This window comes from Pogona vitticeps, chromosome 2, assembly GCF_051106095.1.
Source record: "Pogona vitticeps strain Pit_001003342236 chromosome 2, PviZW2.1, whole genome shotgun sequence".
NCBI lineage: Eukaryota > Metazoa > Chordata > Lepidosauria > Squamata > Agamidae > Pogona > Pogona vitticeps.
In genome coordinates this window covers 24,988,210-25,003,591 of record NC_135784.1, presented here as the reverse complement: position 1 = coordinate 25,003,591, position 15,382 = coordinate 24,988,210, and the positions used below count along the sequence as shown (strand labels likewise).

Here is a 15,382-nt window from a genome sequence, read left to right as displayed (position 1 = left end):
ATTGAATCCCATTCTTGTTGCCTCTCATTTATATGGAAGAGGACCCACTTAGTTCCTTAACTTGGCATTGAGCCTAATGTGCTTTGGCTAAATAGTCCAGGCTGTACTGTGAAAATTAACATAACCATCTCACTTTCACCAAAAGTACTGCAGAGGGTTCCTGGAAATTCTCGCTGTTTAATAAGCATCAATTCTTTATTCATTTGAGCCCCCGTCGCTTGTCCCAGCTCCCGCCAACCTAGCGCTTCCAAAGCAAGCAAAATGCAAAAATGCGAGTAGATAAATAGGTGCCACCTCAGGGGGAAGGTAGTCACACTGGCCACGTGACCACGGAGGATTGTCTGCGGACAAATGCTAGCTCTGTGGGTTGGAAACAGAGATGAGCACCGCTGCCTAGAATCAGACATGACTGGACAAATTGTCAAGGGGAACCTTTGCCTTTACCTTTTTTCTCCCGATAAGGGAACCCATCAAAGAGGGAAATTTTTTTTTCAGTTTAAATGCCATTTAAATGCCATTGCTGATTCTTGCATAGACCATTTGGTTTCTTACTACTGTATATTGTTCAATGCTCTTATCAAAAAAATCTTCTCAACCCACAATTTCTGGTTTCTTTTAAAAAAGCTAGTTGGAAAATTTGATATTCAAGAACCCACAGTTAAATGAGAGGAACTGAAGGGTTTTGTACGAAGTAATCAGTGGAGACCTGCCTGAGATACTTCCCCACTGAAGATGGCAAGCTGGTAACTAGACTGCACCCAGAGGATATAATTTTATAGATTACCGTACCTGTTGTAAGTGGTGGATAATGGTGTTTATATTGTTGCAGCATTACAGTCAATCCAGAGCCAATGAGTTATTTATAGGGTTCTTTTAAGTCACTTTTTTCCTGATCTCGGTATAAATGAGACAAAATGAAACTGTCATTTATTTTCAGACTCTTAATAAGGATTGGAACTTCATAGTAATTCTATTAAAGGCAGAGCATCATTTCCCAGCATTATTGTCTTTTCTAGAGAATCCTTCCTTCTCTTGACGTACCCAAAGCAGGACAACCTCAGTTTCAACATTTTTGACTCCAGAGATAGTTCAGGCTTGATTCTGCCTAGTTAGTCTTTCTGACAGTCCAGGGTATCCACAAAGCTCTCGTCCAGCATCATGTTTCAGATGAATCCATTTTTTCCCTGTCAGCTTTCTTCCTGTCCAGCTTTCGCGCTCATAAATGGTGATCATCAAGAGAGTAGCTGATCTTGGTTTCCAGGGAGACATCCATACATTTGACATACTGACCTTTTTGTCTCTACTTTTTGGGAAAGTGTTTATTCCGGTCCATTTTTGCTGAAAGAACGAAGGGGGGGTGTAGGCATCCTTCAATCTCTAGAGACTATGGTAATGTGCTCTGAATAGAAGTCTTGAAACAGCCTCTAGTGTGGCTGAGAAGGCCAATTTGAGAGTGACAATCCCTTCCACACTGAAGACAAACACAAACTGTCCCCTGTCCAGCTCCCTGATTTTGCTGCTTTTGGGACTGCCTCTTTGCCTCGGCCTGCTGGACAAGGGTCTCTTCAAATTGGGAGAGGCTGTGATGCAACGGCTGCCTCCAGGCTGAACACTCAGATGTCGGGGTTTCCCATCTCTTGAGTTCTATTCCTAAAGCCTTCAGATCCTGCTTGCAGATATCCTTGTATTGCCCCTTCTGGGGCGATTTCCCTGCACTAATTCTCCATACAGGAGATCTTTTGGAATCTGACCATCAGCCATTCTCACAACATGCCCAAGCCAAGGTAGACGAAGAGGGGGTGATAGCAATGATAAACCACTCTTGAACCATATCACATACCTCCAAAATCCTATCAGGATCCTTATAATTCAGAAGTGACATGATCACACACAGCATAGGTGTGTGGTAGAGGTAAACACAAAACGTGTCCGAAAGGAAGTGATACCATGGCACAGATAAATTAGCTTAGTGTGAGAGTCAAGTTAAATGTTTATTGGACCACTTGTATTAGGAACGCGGATTGCCATAAAATGCCTGGTCTAGAGAGAACGAATCCAAGGCTACCTGACCAGTGGGCGTGAGACGGATTTGGTCCAGAAGTGCAGAACTCCATCTGTGGTTTTTTTTTTTGGGGGGGGTTATTGCTGCTGGTTTTAATGTCTCTTATTTTTATTTTTGTTTTCTAGTATACCTGTCGTAACCCGCCCAGAGTAGTGCTGTGATACTAAATGGGAGCGGGATACAAATTAAACAAACAAACAAACAAACAAACAAACAAACACATCCATTAATTAAAAATACATTTGTTTGTTTATTAATTCAGCGATCTCTTCCACGCACGCGCCTCTCGGGCTTTGCTTTCCTCTTGCCAGGAGCTTGGCGTGGCTTCAGTCCGTCACGTGAGAGGAAGTGGGGCGGGGGCGTGGAAGGGGAAACAAGCTGGCCATCAATTTTTAAAGGGAAAAAAAAGAAAAGGCAAGATACACAAGAACAAAAGCGCAGCAACGTTAACCGGGTGGGGGTCCGCCCAAGAGCACCAGCTTGAAGTCGGGGACAAAGATTGTGGAAATCGTGCAAAAGAGTAAGAGAGGAAGGCGTGGGGGGGAGGGGAAGGAAATTCCTGGCGCAGGATCGGGTTTATATACACAATATATATATAAAATAGGAAGCATGCAACAACAAGGGATCGGGTTGGGGGAGGGGAGAGCAAAATAAGAGTGGTTTCCGGGCAGGGAAGCAATCCTGGTGGATCGCCCAGCTGGTGCGAAGGCGGAGGGACGGGAAAGCAAAGCAGAGCCGAAGCGACGCAGACCGACATTTTGTAGTTTGCAGGGAAGTGGTTTAAGAAAGGCTTGGCTTGCTTGCTGTGGTTGTTTACAGGGTGGGCTCTGTCAGGTCGCGTAGCCGGGCTTTGCAGGGATGTCTAACAGCCCCTCTCCAAGATCTGGAGGCGCCTTCTCCCTCCTGAAAACTTCTTGCAACTCTCGCTTCCTCGCCCGGAGAGGGACGGGAATCCCTCGCCCACTTCGACGGAATTTTGTTTCCCCCCCCCCCGGGCTGAAATCCCGAATTCGGCTCCGAATGGAAGAGGGTGGGTGTCACCTCTTCTCTCCACCGTTGCCTTTCCCTCCTGGGTTCTAGCAACCTTTAATTTTATTTTATTGAATAAAGTTGGCTAAAGCTTTTGGAAACGGAGAAAGAAACCGATGTTTGTGTGTTTGATTCGCTTGCGTGAAAAACTTGGGCTGCTCCATATGTGTGCCAGACTGTGGTCTGTTTTGGAATCCTGCACACCGACTGTGAGGCAAACAAAGGGGGGCGCGATCCTGTTGTCAACAGCTGCGCAAAATCCTCGGGCTGATTCGCATTGTCTCCCCCTGTTGATCAGATGACTCAACGGGAAACGCGAATTAGCCCGCAATCGCCCATCCTTCCACTCTGTAGCTCCTCCTGTCCACCTTCTGTTTTTCGAAATTTCGAATCCTTTTGGATTAATTAATGCAAAGATATAATTTCCTGAATCAATGCGGAAAGGGAAGAGGTGTGTGCAGTGCGCACTCAAAGCATCTTACTTCATTAAGGCTTGGGTGTGCATGCACACACACAGAGAAAAGAGCAATAACACACACACTGCCCAGCAAGGCCTCTCTCCATTCCTCTCTTACTCCTTTTTTTTAAAGCTTCTTCTCCAGGACAGCCTTCCTGTTATTTCGTTACTTTATTTATTTTTTAACAATTTAACAAGGCAAAGCGCCCAGACTGGGAAAAGCCTGTCTTTTTTGCCTATTATTGCAGTTCTTTAAACCTGCAGGGCTGTAAGTAGAACTATGACCCGAATTCTCTGATGAGACTTCACAGCGAGTGAATGAATGCGCATTTCGTTTGCTATGTAGTCCCACTCCGTGTGTACGTAATTTGTGGGCTTGCATTGCTGCTGGAGTGAGGAACTGGGCCTCCTCCGGATGTTGCATTTTTGGGTTTTGACTGGTGTGAAAGTGATTGTGAGGAAAACCAACCTTGTTTTGGTTGAGCTTATTTTCAAGGTTATTGGCTTGTATAATTCTCCTTCTTTTATAATAGTTTCCATCTAATTTCTGGTCACTGTAACCACTGTGACCCACAACATCTGAATTAAAGTTAGCTCTCCACTGATTAGAAGCCCATTTCCTGTTTAGATCCACCTAGAAATTGAGGAGGGATTCCTGATGCTTGGTGGCAACATGTTCCAGATAATATCTTCTCCAGCTGTAGATTGGAGATGATTTGAACTCTGAGCCAGAATTTCCTGGTGGCTATGAGTGAGCTTGAGGAGGTTGCTGTTACTAATTTGTATTTCTACTCCATTGGTGTGCTTGACAGAATAGAAGTTGAAAGGTCCCTGCCCTGAGGAGTTTACAGAGAAAACTTGACGGGGGCAGCCACAGGCCACAACTCAGTGATGCTGCGCCTACTTTGCTGGTTGGTAGACCAATGGTTCCCAACACTGAGTAACCAAGGTATTCTTGGACTGCAACTCCCAGAACACAACTGGTGATGAAGGCTTCTGGGAACTAAAATGATGATTAGACTGGGGCACCTCCCTTATGAGGAAAGGCTACAGCATTTGGGGCTCTTTAATCTAGAGAAAAGGCGTCTGAGGGGGGACATGATTGAGACGTCTAAAACTATGCAGGGAATGAATACAGTGGATGGAGGGAAGCTCTTTTCCCTCTCACTCAATACCAGAACCAGGGGACGTCCATTCCAATTGAGTGAGAACAGACAAAAGAAAATCTTTCTTTACCCAGCGTGTTGTTAGTCTGTGGAACCCCTTGCCACAGGATGCGGTGATTGCATCCAGCCTAGATGCCTCAAAAAAGGGGATTGAACAGATTCCTGGAGGAAAAGCCCATCGCAGGCTACAAGCCATGATGATGGGGATGTATAATCTCCAGGCTTAAAAGGAAGGGACCTCCAAATGCCAGATGCAGGGGAGGGGCATCAGGAGACGGGTATCCAGTGGTCTCGTGTGCTCAGAGACGCATATGGTGGGGCCACCGTGAGATCCAGGAAGCTGGACTGGATGGGCCCTTGGCCTGATCCACCTGTACTTTTAAAAAACTGACAATCCAAATTCTGGTTTAACGCAAGTACATAATTATGACTGGTTGTGGTTTTGTTCCCTTAATTTTTAAGCTCCGTTTGATCACTGAAAATGACAAATGGCTGCTTGAGTGGGTTTTTTAAATGGATTGTTGTGCCTTACCACGTTGAGTGTGTTTTTGATGTTGCTTCTGTTTGCTTGGTTTTTTTGTGTGTGTGGTATTTGTTTATCTACTTTCTGTTTTTAGCTCTCAGTGTTGGCTTCTAGTGATGTAAGCCGCCTTGGGTTCTTTTTGAGGAGAAAGGCGGGGTAAAAATATTTTTAAATCGCAAGCTGGATCGCTCAGTGGTTTTGGCGTCTGGCTGTGGAGCTGGAGGTTGGGAGTTTGATTCCCAACTGTGCCTCCTTGACAGGGGCTGGATGATCCATAAGGTCCCTTCTAGCTCTTCAGTTAAAGATTAAATAAATAAATTAAATAAGAGTTACTATTTTTAATTCTTTTTGAAGAAGTGTAGATGCTGCCTTTTTCTTCATAAGGCCTGCCACAGAGACTGGCGAAACGTTAGGAAGAACAACCTTCAGAACACGGCAAAGAGCCCGAAAAACCCACAACAACCATTAGATCCCGGCCATGAAAGCCTTCGCGAATACATTGTTCAAACATTGTTAGGATTCTGGCCAGCAAAATTAAAATACAGTAAGTCACCAATATAAAAAAGAATAACTCATTTACTGAAATCCTATTGCTTAATATAGTAAATTGTAATTAGTATGGGCCCATTGAATTGGTGGCACCTACAGAGAAGTTGTAGGTGCGTTTCAGGCACTGTATTATTAAAATTCAATTGAAATTAAGACCCATTAATCTTTCCAGTAGAATGCCAATGATAATTTGCTTTAAAAAAAGAGGGGAAAGAGGCACATCAGTGAAACCTCTGTGGTTTGAAAGCTCTTATGGGCCAGGTAAAGGTAAAGGTTGCCCTTGACATTTAGTCCAGTCGTGTCCGACTCTAGGGGGCGGTGCTCATCCCCATCTCCAAGCCGTAGAGCCAGTGTTTGTCCATAGACAGATTCCGTGGTCACGTGGCCAGCGCCACTAGACACAGAACACCGTTACCTTCCCACCGTGGTGGTACCTATTCATCTCCTTGCAATTACATGCTTTCGAACTGCTAGGTTGGCAGGAGCTGGAACAAGCGACGGGCACTCACTCCATCGCATGGATTCGATCTTACGACTGCTGGTCTTCCAACCCTGCAGCACAGAGGCTTCTGCGGTTTAACCCGCAGCGCCACCATGTACAGTACCTTTATAGGCTTGCCTAAATAATAAGGCTTTTGGAGTTCTATTAGGCAAAGGGCTTTTTATTTAAATAAACTGCTTTCAACTCTGCCTTTCCTGCTCTGTCCAGGTGTTGTCCTTAATCCATTCTTCACTAACTATTGCCTTAATTTGTGTCTTCCAAGTAGGTCTTAATGTTTTTCTTCTTGTCTGTTATCTTAACCCTCCTACTTAGGTCCATATACATTGATAACACCAAATGAAGGTGCTTTGCTTTTTCTGTGGGGGTAAAAAAGAGGGGGACGTGGTGGCGCTGCGGGTTAAACCGCAGAAGTCTCTGTGCTGCAAGGTCAGAAGACCTGCAGTCGTAAGATCGAATCCATGCGATGGAGTGAGCTCCCGTCGCTTGTCCCAGCTCCCGCCAACCTAGAGGTTCAAAAGCATGCAAAATGCAAAAATGCGAGTAGATAAATAGGTACCACCACGACGGGAAGGTAACGGCGTTGCGTGTCTAATCACACTGGCCTCGTGACCACGGAAGATTGTCTTCAGACAAACGCTAGCTCTATGGGTTGTAAACGGAGATGAGCACCGCCCCCTAGAGTCGGACACGACTGGACAAAATGTCAAGGGGAACCTTTCTCCTTCCTTTTAAAAAGAGCAGAGCCTGGCCACATAAACGGAGATCCATTCTGCTTGACCAGCTAAGTAACACTGACCCAGAGAAATAGATTTCAGCAGCTTCCTTTCCCCACTGCAAGAGATGATGCCTATTTCCTTCTTCCAATCATCTGTCTTCTCAGGGAGTCTGTTGAATGAGTTTGAGTTTGTTTTGCCAGGAGGAGCCTGGTTTCAGTCATGTGACAGGATGTAGGAAGTGAATTTATCACCCAGTTAGAGAAACTCAGTCAAAAACTGTTGAAGGGGCAATGCAGAATTATTCATGTTAATGGGAACACCAGTTGTGAAATTCACGAAGGAGATAAGAGGGGAGCAGGTGGGAATTGACTGCTGTTAAATTGGGCTGGGAAAGAACGATGCAGCAAGAGGAGTTCATGAAGGGATAAATTGAAAGACTTCTTTACTGGGAGCGCTTGAGCAGTTTTGATGAGCATCAGAAGAGATGAAGGGAAAACAGAGGCAACCAATAGACCTCCTGCTTTTCAGGCTGGTGCTGTGAAAGGTTTCGCTTCCAGTGACTGCTGTGATGCAGATTCTACAGAGTGCTCTGGTCCTTACTGGTCATCAACAGGTTTTACTTGCAGTTCTCACGAAAACTTCAAGATCTAATTAACAGGGTTATGGTTGGGCTGTGGGAATGCATATGGAAACCCAGAGTCTCTTTCAAATTGCTTTTAACTTAAACTGTTTGTCCATTTGCATCCAATCCATCAATTGGTACAGATGTGACCAAGCTGAAATCAGAAATCGGCTCAGAAAGAAACCACTTGGTTATACTGTACTTAGTTCCATTTTTTTTTTGCTGAGTGTATCTGAATAAAAGCGAGAGGGTGTGCATTTAGGCGTGTCATACATCAAATCTGATCTTCTACCATATGATTGTGGAACCTGTTACAGTGCCAAATGTCACTTGATATTTTTTTTTGTGTTTCAGATCTTAAATCTTATACTCATATTTTTCTCTCCTCCTTTCCCTTGTATTCTTGTGCAGGATTTCCACAGAGTAAGCCAGATTTGATCAGAAACCATTTCCAGATTACCTCATTTTTTGGGGGGAGGAAATGGAGATTACATTGGAGCGTAACCAAGGTAAGGAGGAAAAACAAAAGCAGCAAAGCGGAAAACAAAGGGGATTTACACATTTGTGCTAAATTCTAGAGCAGGGATAGAAAAATCCTGGCCTTTTCTACATTGTTGGTCTGCCTCTCCCATTAATGCTTCCCAGCATAGGCTGGGGTGAGAAAATCTGGGGGTTGTAGCCCAGCAGTACCTGGAAGGCCATAGATTTCCTACCCCTGAGGAAACCTATGAGATTGGTTATGAAAACGCAGTGCTTTCTTTCTCTGGGATAAGAGGTCAGTCTAACCTTCTGAAGCCCATTTCCCTATCTTTGTCTCATGATTAGGACTTCATGATGTGGCAATCAAATTGGAACAAGAAGAGAAGCCGTGTGGCTTGCATCAATGGGAATCCCCGACCTTCCCAAGGACCAGCTCAGGTGACAAAGGAGCTAATGGTTGTTACATGCTGTCCCATCACCTCTGACTTACAGCAACAGTATGAATGAGTGCTCCTCAGAATATCCTGCCATTAGCAGTCCTGCTCAGCGCCTGCAAACTCAAGGCCATGGCTTCCTTTAGGAAGTCAATCCGTCTCATGTTTGGTCCTCTTCTTTTCCTGCTGCCTTCCACTTTTCCTAGCCTTGTTGTCTTTTACAGCATGCTTTCCCTTCTCGTGAGGCTCTTGAAATATGAACAGCCCTCGTTTCATCCTTTTTTGCTTCTAGAGAGAGTTCACGGCTAGTGGAAGCCCTTTCTTACTATTCTTGGGGAACAGCCCTCCAAGATGTATGAGGTGTATGGGGCTCTGGACCTTTCTTAGGAGCCTATCCTTGATCAGTTGGTGGTAACAGAAAGATCTTAACACATTGGTTTGTAATTCTGAAAGGTAGAAATACAGTGGTGCCTCGCTTAACGAGCGCACTGTTTAACAATGAATCCGCATAGCGATCTAATTTTTTAGATCGCTAATGCGATCACATTGCGATGTTTTAATGGGTAAAACATCGCATTGCGATGATCGGTAAGCGTTTCGCTTACCGATCTTCGCATTGCGATGTTTTTTTAAACAGCTGATCGGCGGTTCCAAAATGGCCGCCGGGTGCCCAAAATGGGCGTCGCAAGTGTTTTCGCGCCCTGCCCTGGCTTACCGAGGGCGCGAAAATGGCGGCGCTATGGAGGAGCTTTGCTGAACGGTGAGTTTGGGACCCATAGGAACGCAGTAAACTACGTTTAATGCGTTCCTATGGGTTTTTTCGATCCGTTTAGCGATGTTTTTGCATAGCGACGATTAATCCGGAACGGATTAACATCGCTATGCGGGACACCACTGTACAGTATGTCAGGACTGTGTGTCCTGAATAGGTGTCACCTTCCACCGATTCTCCGAAGAGCAGCTACAGCTGCACATACTATAAGGATCGACTCCTTACGACCAGCAGGACTGGAATCTCATGCATAGTTAACTCAGTGCGAGCTCCACTGAACTCCATAGTATTTAATTCATCTGGACTTGTAAAACAAACTATTCTTGAAAGAAAGTTCTTCAGCCATCTGAAAGGCAAAGCGTCTCAAAGAAGCTTACTGATTTAAATATCCTACCTCAATTTGATCATTTCTTCATATTTTTTGGACTTCCCCTTTTCTAATCATGGACATCTAGTGTAGTTGATAAAGTGACAGACTAAGACTCAAATCTCTGTTCAGCCATGGAAATTAAGTAGGGCCGTGGAATGGGTAAAACCGCTCCTTAAATATCTCATTTACCTTGAAGGTCCTATTAGGATTGCTATAAGTTGGTTCCAACTTGATGGCAAATAATAGCAACAAATGGGGATCGGGATCGGAGCAACACTTGAAAGCCTTATTATCCCCTCATTGAATAGAAGGAGAGAATTTCCGTTAGAATAGAGGACTGTTACCCCTGTTTGGGATGGAGGGAGAAAACTCCTGTAGGAGGGGCAAGCTGTCCTAGGGAAATACCACCTTTGACTCCTACATCTGAGAGCTGGTTAAAAGAATTTTAATATTTACATGCCTTTTCATTTAAGGAATATATGATGACTGGAAAGCCAGGGTGAGCAAACTGGGCCCACTGGGCCTACTAAAGTCTTGTACCATTGCTCTGCAGTTAAAATGGAAATCCCTCTTTTTAATCTTCAGAGGAAGCATCAGGGTAGGAGAAGGAGCCCCCAGCCCTCTTTCATTCAGGAGGGAAAGTCTGTTCTAAGGTGGTATTTTTAGAAATACTTTCACTCAAAGCAGTTTCTAAATTAGATGAAGGATTTACTGTATTTTTCCATGTATAAGATTCCCCCAATATATAAGACGCCCCCCACTTTTCTAACTCAAAATTGAGAAATCTAAGTGGGGCATAGCAAAGTGTAGAGGGAAATGGATCAAAGGACTGCAGGATTGCTTTGATCCCTGCTTTCCCTTCCACTTGTTTTTTTTTCTGTCTCCTCAGCTTACTTCCGTGTATAAGACGATCCTCAATTTTTAGTCTAAGGATTTTAGACAAAAGTATAGTCTTATACATGGAAAAAAATACGGTACTTCCTGCTGATCAAGCAAACCTCTTCCAAGGTTGAATGATGCAGCTCATGAGAGAGGAGGAAACCCTGCTAACCAGTTCCTCTTGACTTTTTTTTCCTGTTCCAGGATCTCCTCACCTTATCATAAAGCCGGAGAAGGACGAAAGGCCGTGCAAAGAAGAATCCAGAGAAAGTGAATTTGGTGAGATGCGTTCCAAAAACCCAGTTCTCTTCTGGAGCCATGAGGTCAATCAGTCCTTCTGGACTCTGGCTACGGAGCCGGCGGTTGGGATTTCCATTCCTCCACTGGGTCTCCTTGGCAAGGGCTGGACTTGATCTACAGCAGGGGTTTTAAACTCAATTTAACTGGGGGCTGCTGGAGGCAGAGTCTGGGTGAGGCTGGGCCGCATCAGATTTTCCGCCAAGCGGAGCAAGAGCCTGAGGAAGCCACCCAGGAGTTTCCTTAGCCTGGCTGGGGCTCCGAGGAGGAGTAGTAACACTCAAGCCGTCGTCGCCGGCCACCCCCCCCCCCCGGCTCCTTCTTCACTATCATCACCAGCAGCAGCAGGACAAAGCGGAGAAGGGAGGGAGCGCCAGCAACTGCCTAGCCGGGGGGGAGGGCATGACATAAAATAAAATAAAAAACTTCACAGAATCGCCTTGCCAGAGGAGAAAAACCCCCATTGGTACCTGCGAAATTAAACAGAATGGGGTGGGGGCCCCCACAGTTGTGTGCACACGGCCGCACACAAACAGAGGCGCTGTCTTGGGAGAGAGACAGCAAGGGAGGCAAGGCTTTTTTTTTTACTCTTGACAACAGAGGACACGTGGGCACTTTGGGGGCAGGCAAGGTGGGGGCCACAAACTATCATCCGGCAGGCCACAAATGGCCCCCGGGCCGCATGTTTGAGACCCCTGATCTACAGGGTTGTTTCTACCTCTGTGGAAGGTGTTATTCTTATCGCATCTTGTTATACTATTCTCCCCCCCCTCCCCGCTTCAGGATTTGCTGAAATGACCGTGAAAGTGGAACAAGAAGAAGAGCCGTGCAGCCTGCACCAGTCGGAGGCTGAGACCTCGCCAGCCAGCAGCTCAGGTAAATTGTGGGCTACTCACATATGAATGTTATTATTATTATTTTTTGCACCATAGATGTGTGGGTGTTAAATATCTGTGGAGGTTTGTCTGGTTCCCATGCACAGGAAAAAGAAGGAACATTTCCCCCCTCTTATATGCAAGAGAGACAAGTATTAAGCGCAATAAGAGTTTTCACATTTTCAAAAACATATTTTTGTGCAGGGAACACAAATTGCAAAAAAACACACCCCTCTAACAGCTGCTGCTTTGTTTTCTGATGAATACATACTATATATACTATATACTGTACTATACTATAGTGGTCCCCAACCTTGGGCCTCCAGATGTTCTTAGACTACAACTCCCAAAAGCCTTCACCACTACCACTGCTGGCCAGGATTTCTGGGAGTTGAAGTCTAAGAACATCTGGAGGCCCAAGGTTGGGGACCACTGCTATACTATACTACAGGAGTTCCCAACCTTTTAAATCCCACAGACTGGCTAGGGAAGGCGAGGCACCCCCTCACATGTGTGTGCATGTGCAAAGGAGCGGGAGGGTGCTCGTGCAGGCACTCGTGTACAAACGGCAGTGCTCATGCGCATGCATAAATGGCAGCGCGGCACTTTTGCAGGCGCTTGTCCGCATGTGCAAAATGGTGGGGGAGTGGTTGCGTGGGTGCTGGTGCGTGCATGTGCAAAGGGACTGTGCATGCAGGGATAGACCAGCAGAGGGCCGGGGGTTGGGGACCTCTACTTGTACTGTACTGTACTGATACAGTGGTGCCTCGCAAGACGAGTGCACCGTTTTACCACAAAATCGCATAACGATGAAGTTTTTGCGAGCGCAAAAGCGATCGCAAAACAATGTTTCCTATGGGGGAATTTCACTTTGTGATGATCGGTTCCCTGCTTTGGGAACCGATTCTCACAAAATGACGATTTTCCTACAGCTGATCGGCGGTTTCAAAATGGCCGCCAGGTAAAAAAAATAGTCGCCCGCTGTTTTCTGGGACGGATTCCTCACTGCACGGGCAGCAAAAATAGCCGCGCTATGGAGGATCTTCACTGGACGGTGAGTTTCAAGCCCATAGGAACACATTAATCGGGTTTTAATGCATTTCTATGGGCTTTTTAATTTTGCTTTACAATGTTTTCATTCTACAGCGATTTCGCTGGAACGAATTAACATCGTAATGTGAGGCACCACTGTACTGTACTGTACTGTACTGTACTGTACTGTACTATACTGTACTATACTGTACTATACTATACTATACTATACTATACTATACTATACTATACTATACTATACTATACTATACTATACTATACTATACTAGTAAGTACTCTAAAGAGACCTTGTACTTTAAGGAAATCAAATCAGCGTGGTTAATGCCTTATGGGAATTGTGATCCAGATTGTCCACAATCACCAGGCTAGGGAAGGCTACTCAAAAGTAACCAAACCCCCCTTGTTATTGAGATGGCAAAGCACCTCCCACCTCCACCATGACATGAACTGCCCTCCCCTCTTTCTCCATTGTGCCTGTTGTCGTCAAGAAACTTCAATGGAATATCCAAAGGAAATTTTTGCACCTATTTCCATGTAAGAAAAGTTTGACCACTCTAAAAGGAGAAGGGAGAATGCTCTTTTTTATGTTTAGAGGGTGCATGGACATGGTGCCCCAGGAGAGACAAATTTAAGAGAGACATTCCCACCTCAACTTTTCTTTCCAGGTGGGAATCTCTCTCTCTCTCTTTTACATGCAGTCCTATTAAAATCAGTTCCATATTTTTGTAGAAAATCAGCTCAAGGACACCCTTTTCTGTCCATCGGTCATACCGTTCAGAAGGTTTGATTGCTCCAGCCAGTCGGTGGAGGGACCACTGCCGCCCTGCTGACTGTTTCCTCTTGCCTTCTTTCCCGATTCAGGATTTCCTGACATCATAATGAAAGAAGAGGACGACGAAGGCCCATCTTACCACCAGACTGCTGGTCACCAGTCAGGTAAGGGAGCAGCTCACAGATTTGGAGGTTCACGATCAGAACCAGCTCAGAAGATCTTGCCTCAGGTTTTCCTGTTGTTGAGTTGTGTTTTACTCCAAGCCCTTCCATTGAGTTTTCTGAACAACAACCCCTGTTCAGGGTTTGAGAGGGAGGGTGTTTCCCGTGACTTGACATTATTATTAATTTTTTTTGACTCCTGGGGGGCACTTTTTCATCTCTTTAAGGGCAAACAAGTGACCTTTAATGAGGTTCAATCGTAGACGCATTCTTTTCAACTTTAACTATTGTATTCCATTGTAAGCGGCTCCTTTTCAAGGAGAAAAAAGGTGGGGTGACAATATTTTAAATTAAAAAAATATAAGATCAAACAAATATTCCTTTGAGGTGTATGTTGAAGATTACTTTTAGTCCTTGAAAGTCTGGTTTCGATATTCTCTCTACTGAACCACGGGACAGTGCTGGGGGTTTCCTCCAGCCACGCCACCTTCCACTCCCTGCGTATCTCAGTGTGAGACACTCAGGTAGGCAGACTTAGAAACTCGTGGCAAACTCCACGAGGATTAACAGTAATGATCTGCAACAGGGGAACAATCATACTTTTAAGTTTCTGCGCTGCAGAACCGAGGAGGGACATGCATCCTTCACTAGCCTGCTCCTGACCTGTTTGCCCAGAACTTGCACATTTTGATTGCAGTTCCTGATTCTGTAGGACTGCCGTGGAAGCGTTTTAAAACCAAGGCCGTATTAAATTTGTTGCCGTAGAACGCGAGACGAATATCTGTTTGGTTCTGTACAGTTTTGGCCAATATAATTCTCACTGGGCTTGTTTTAAGCTCTCTCTTTTCTTTTTGTTGTTCCCCCATTTTAAAAACATCTCCGGACTGCAAAACCCACCCATCCCGAACTTGCCCAGTATAGTGGTGCCCCGCATAGCGACGTTAATCCGTTCCAGGATTAACGTCGCTATCCAGAATCGTCACTAAACGGAAAGAAAAACCCCATAGGAACATATTAAACTCAGTTTATTACATTCCTATTGGGTAAAAACTCACAGTTGAGCGAAGATCCTCCATAGCGCCGCCATTTTTGCCACCTCAGTAAGCGAGGGCAGCGCGCGAAAATGCTGCGGGCGGCCATTTTGGGCACCCGGCGGCCATGTTGGAACCGCCAATCAGCTGTTTAAAAAAACATCACAATGTGAAGATCGGTAAGCGAAACGCTTACCAATCATCGCAATGCGATTTTCGGCCATTTAGATCATCGCAATGCGATCGCATTAGCAATTGCAAAAAACGCGTCACTATGCGAGTTCGTCGTTAAACGGTGCACTCATTATGCGAGGCACCACTCTACCTGCCTTCTGGGTATGGGAGATACTGTATTGCTCACCCAGGAAAGTAGAATACCAATTTGTCTACAAGCTGGCTGGGAAGGGCCAGAAAAAAGATTAACAGTAATGATCTGCTATGATGGAGAGAAAAGGGGGCATACACCAACAGGGGCGGTGGCGGGGGGGGGGAGATTTTAAATGCAAACCATGGTATTGCATACAGTTCCTCTTGACAGCAGTTAGCTAGCCTTTGTTGGCCAAAGGATGTCTAGTCTTCTCCAGAGGGCTTTTCCTCGGTTTCGATGTACTGACCCAGGGAGCTGACTTTTC

At 45.3% G+C, this 15,382-nt stretch overlaps 1 protein-coding gene across 5 annotated transcripts in view; it reads left to right on the top strand.

The window, feature by feature from the left end:
• The first annotated feature begins 2,333 nt into the window (after positions 1–2,333).
• The window catches only part of LOC110070163 (uncharacterized), a 56,907-nt gene continuing 43,858 nt past the window's right edge, over positions 2,334–15,382 (top strand). Inside the window, exons 1-7 of one of the 5 annotated variants that reach the window (XM_078388498.1) lie at positions 2,334–2,582; positions 5,592–5,781; positions 8,038–8,135; positions 8,452–8,544; positions 10,766–10,840; positions 11,642–11,734; positions 13,648–13,722. In XM_078388498.1, coding sequence (XP_078244624.1) covers positions 8,108–8,135; positions 8,452–8,544; positions 10,766–10,840; positions 11,642–11,734; positions 13,648–13,722 — 364 coding nt within the window. In that variant the 5' untranslated portion in view covers positions 2,334–2,582; positions 5,592–5,781; positions 8,038–8,107. The remainder of the gene's footprint in view (positions 2,583–5,591; positions 5,782–8,037; positions 8,136–8,451; positions 8,545–10,765; positions 10,841–11,641; positions 11,735–13,647; positions 13,723–15,382) is intronic. The other 4 variants (XM_078388495.1, XM_078388496.1, XM_078388497.1 and 1 more) reach the window with 4 other exon arrangements.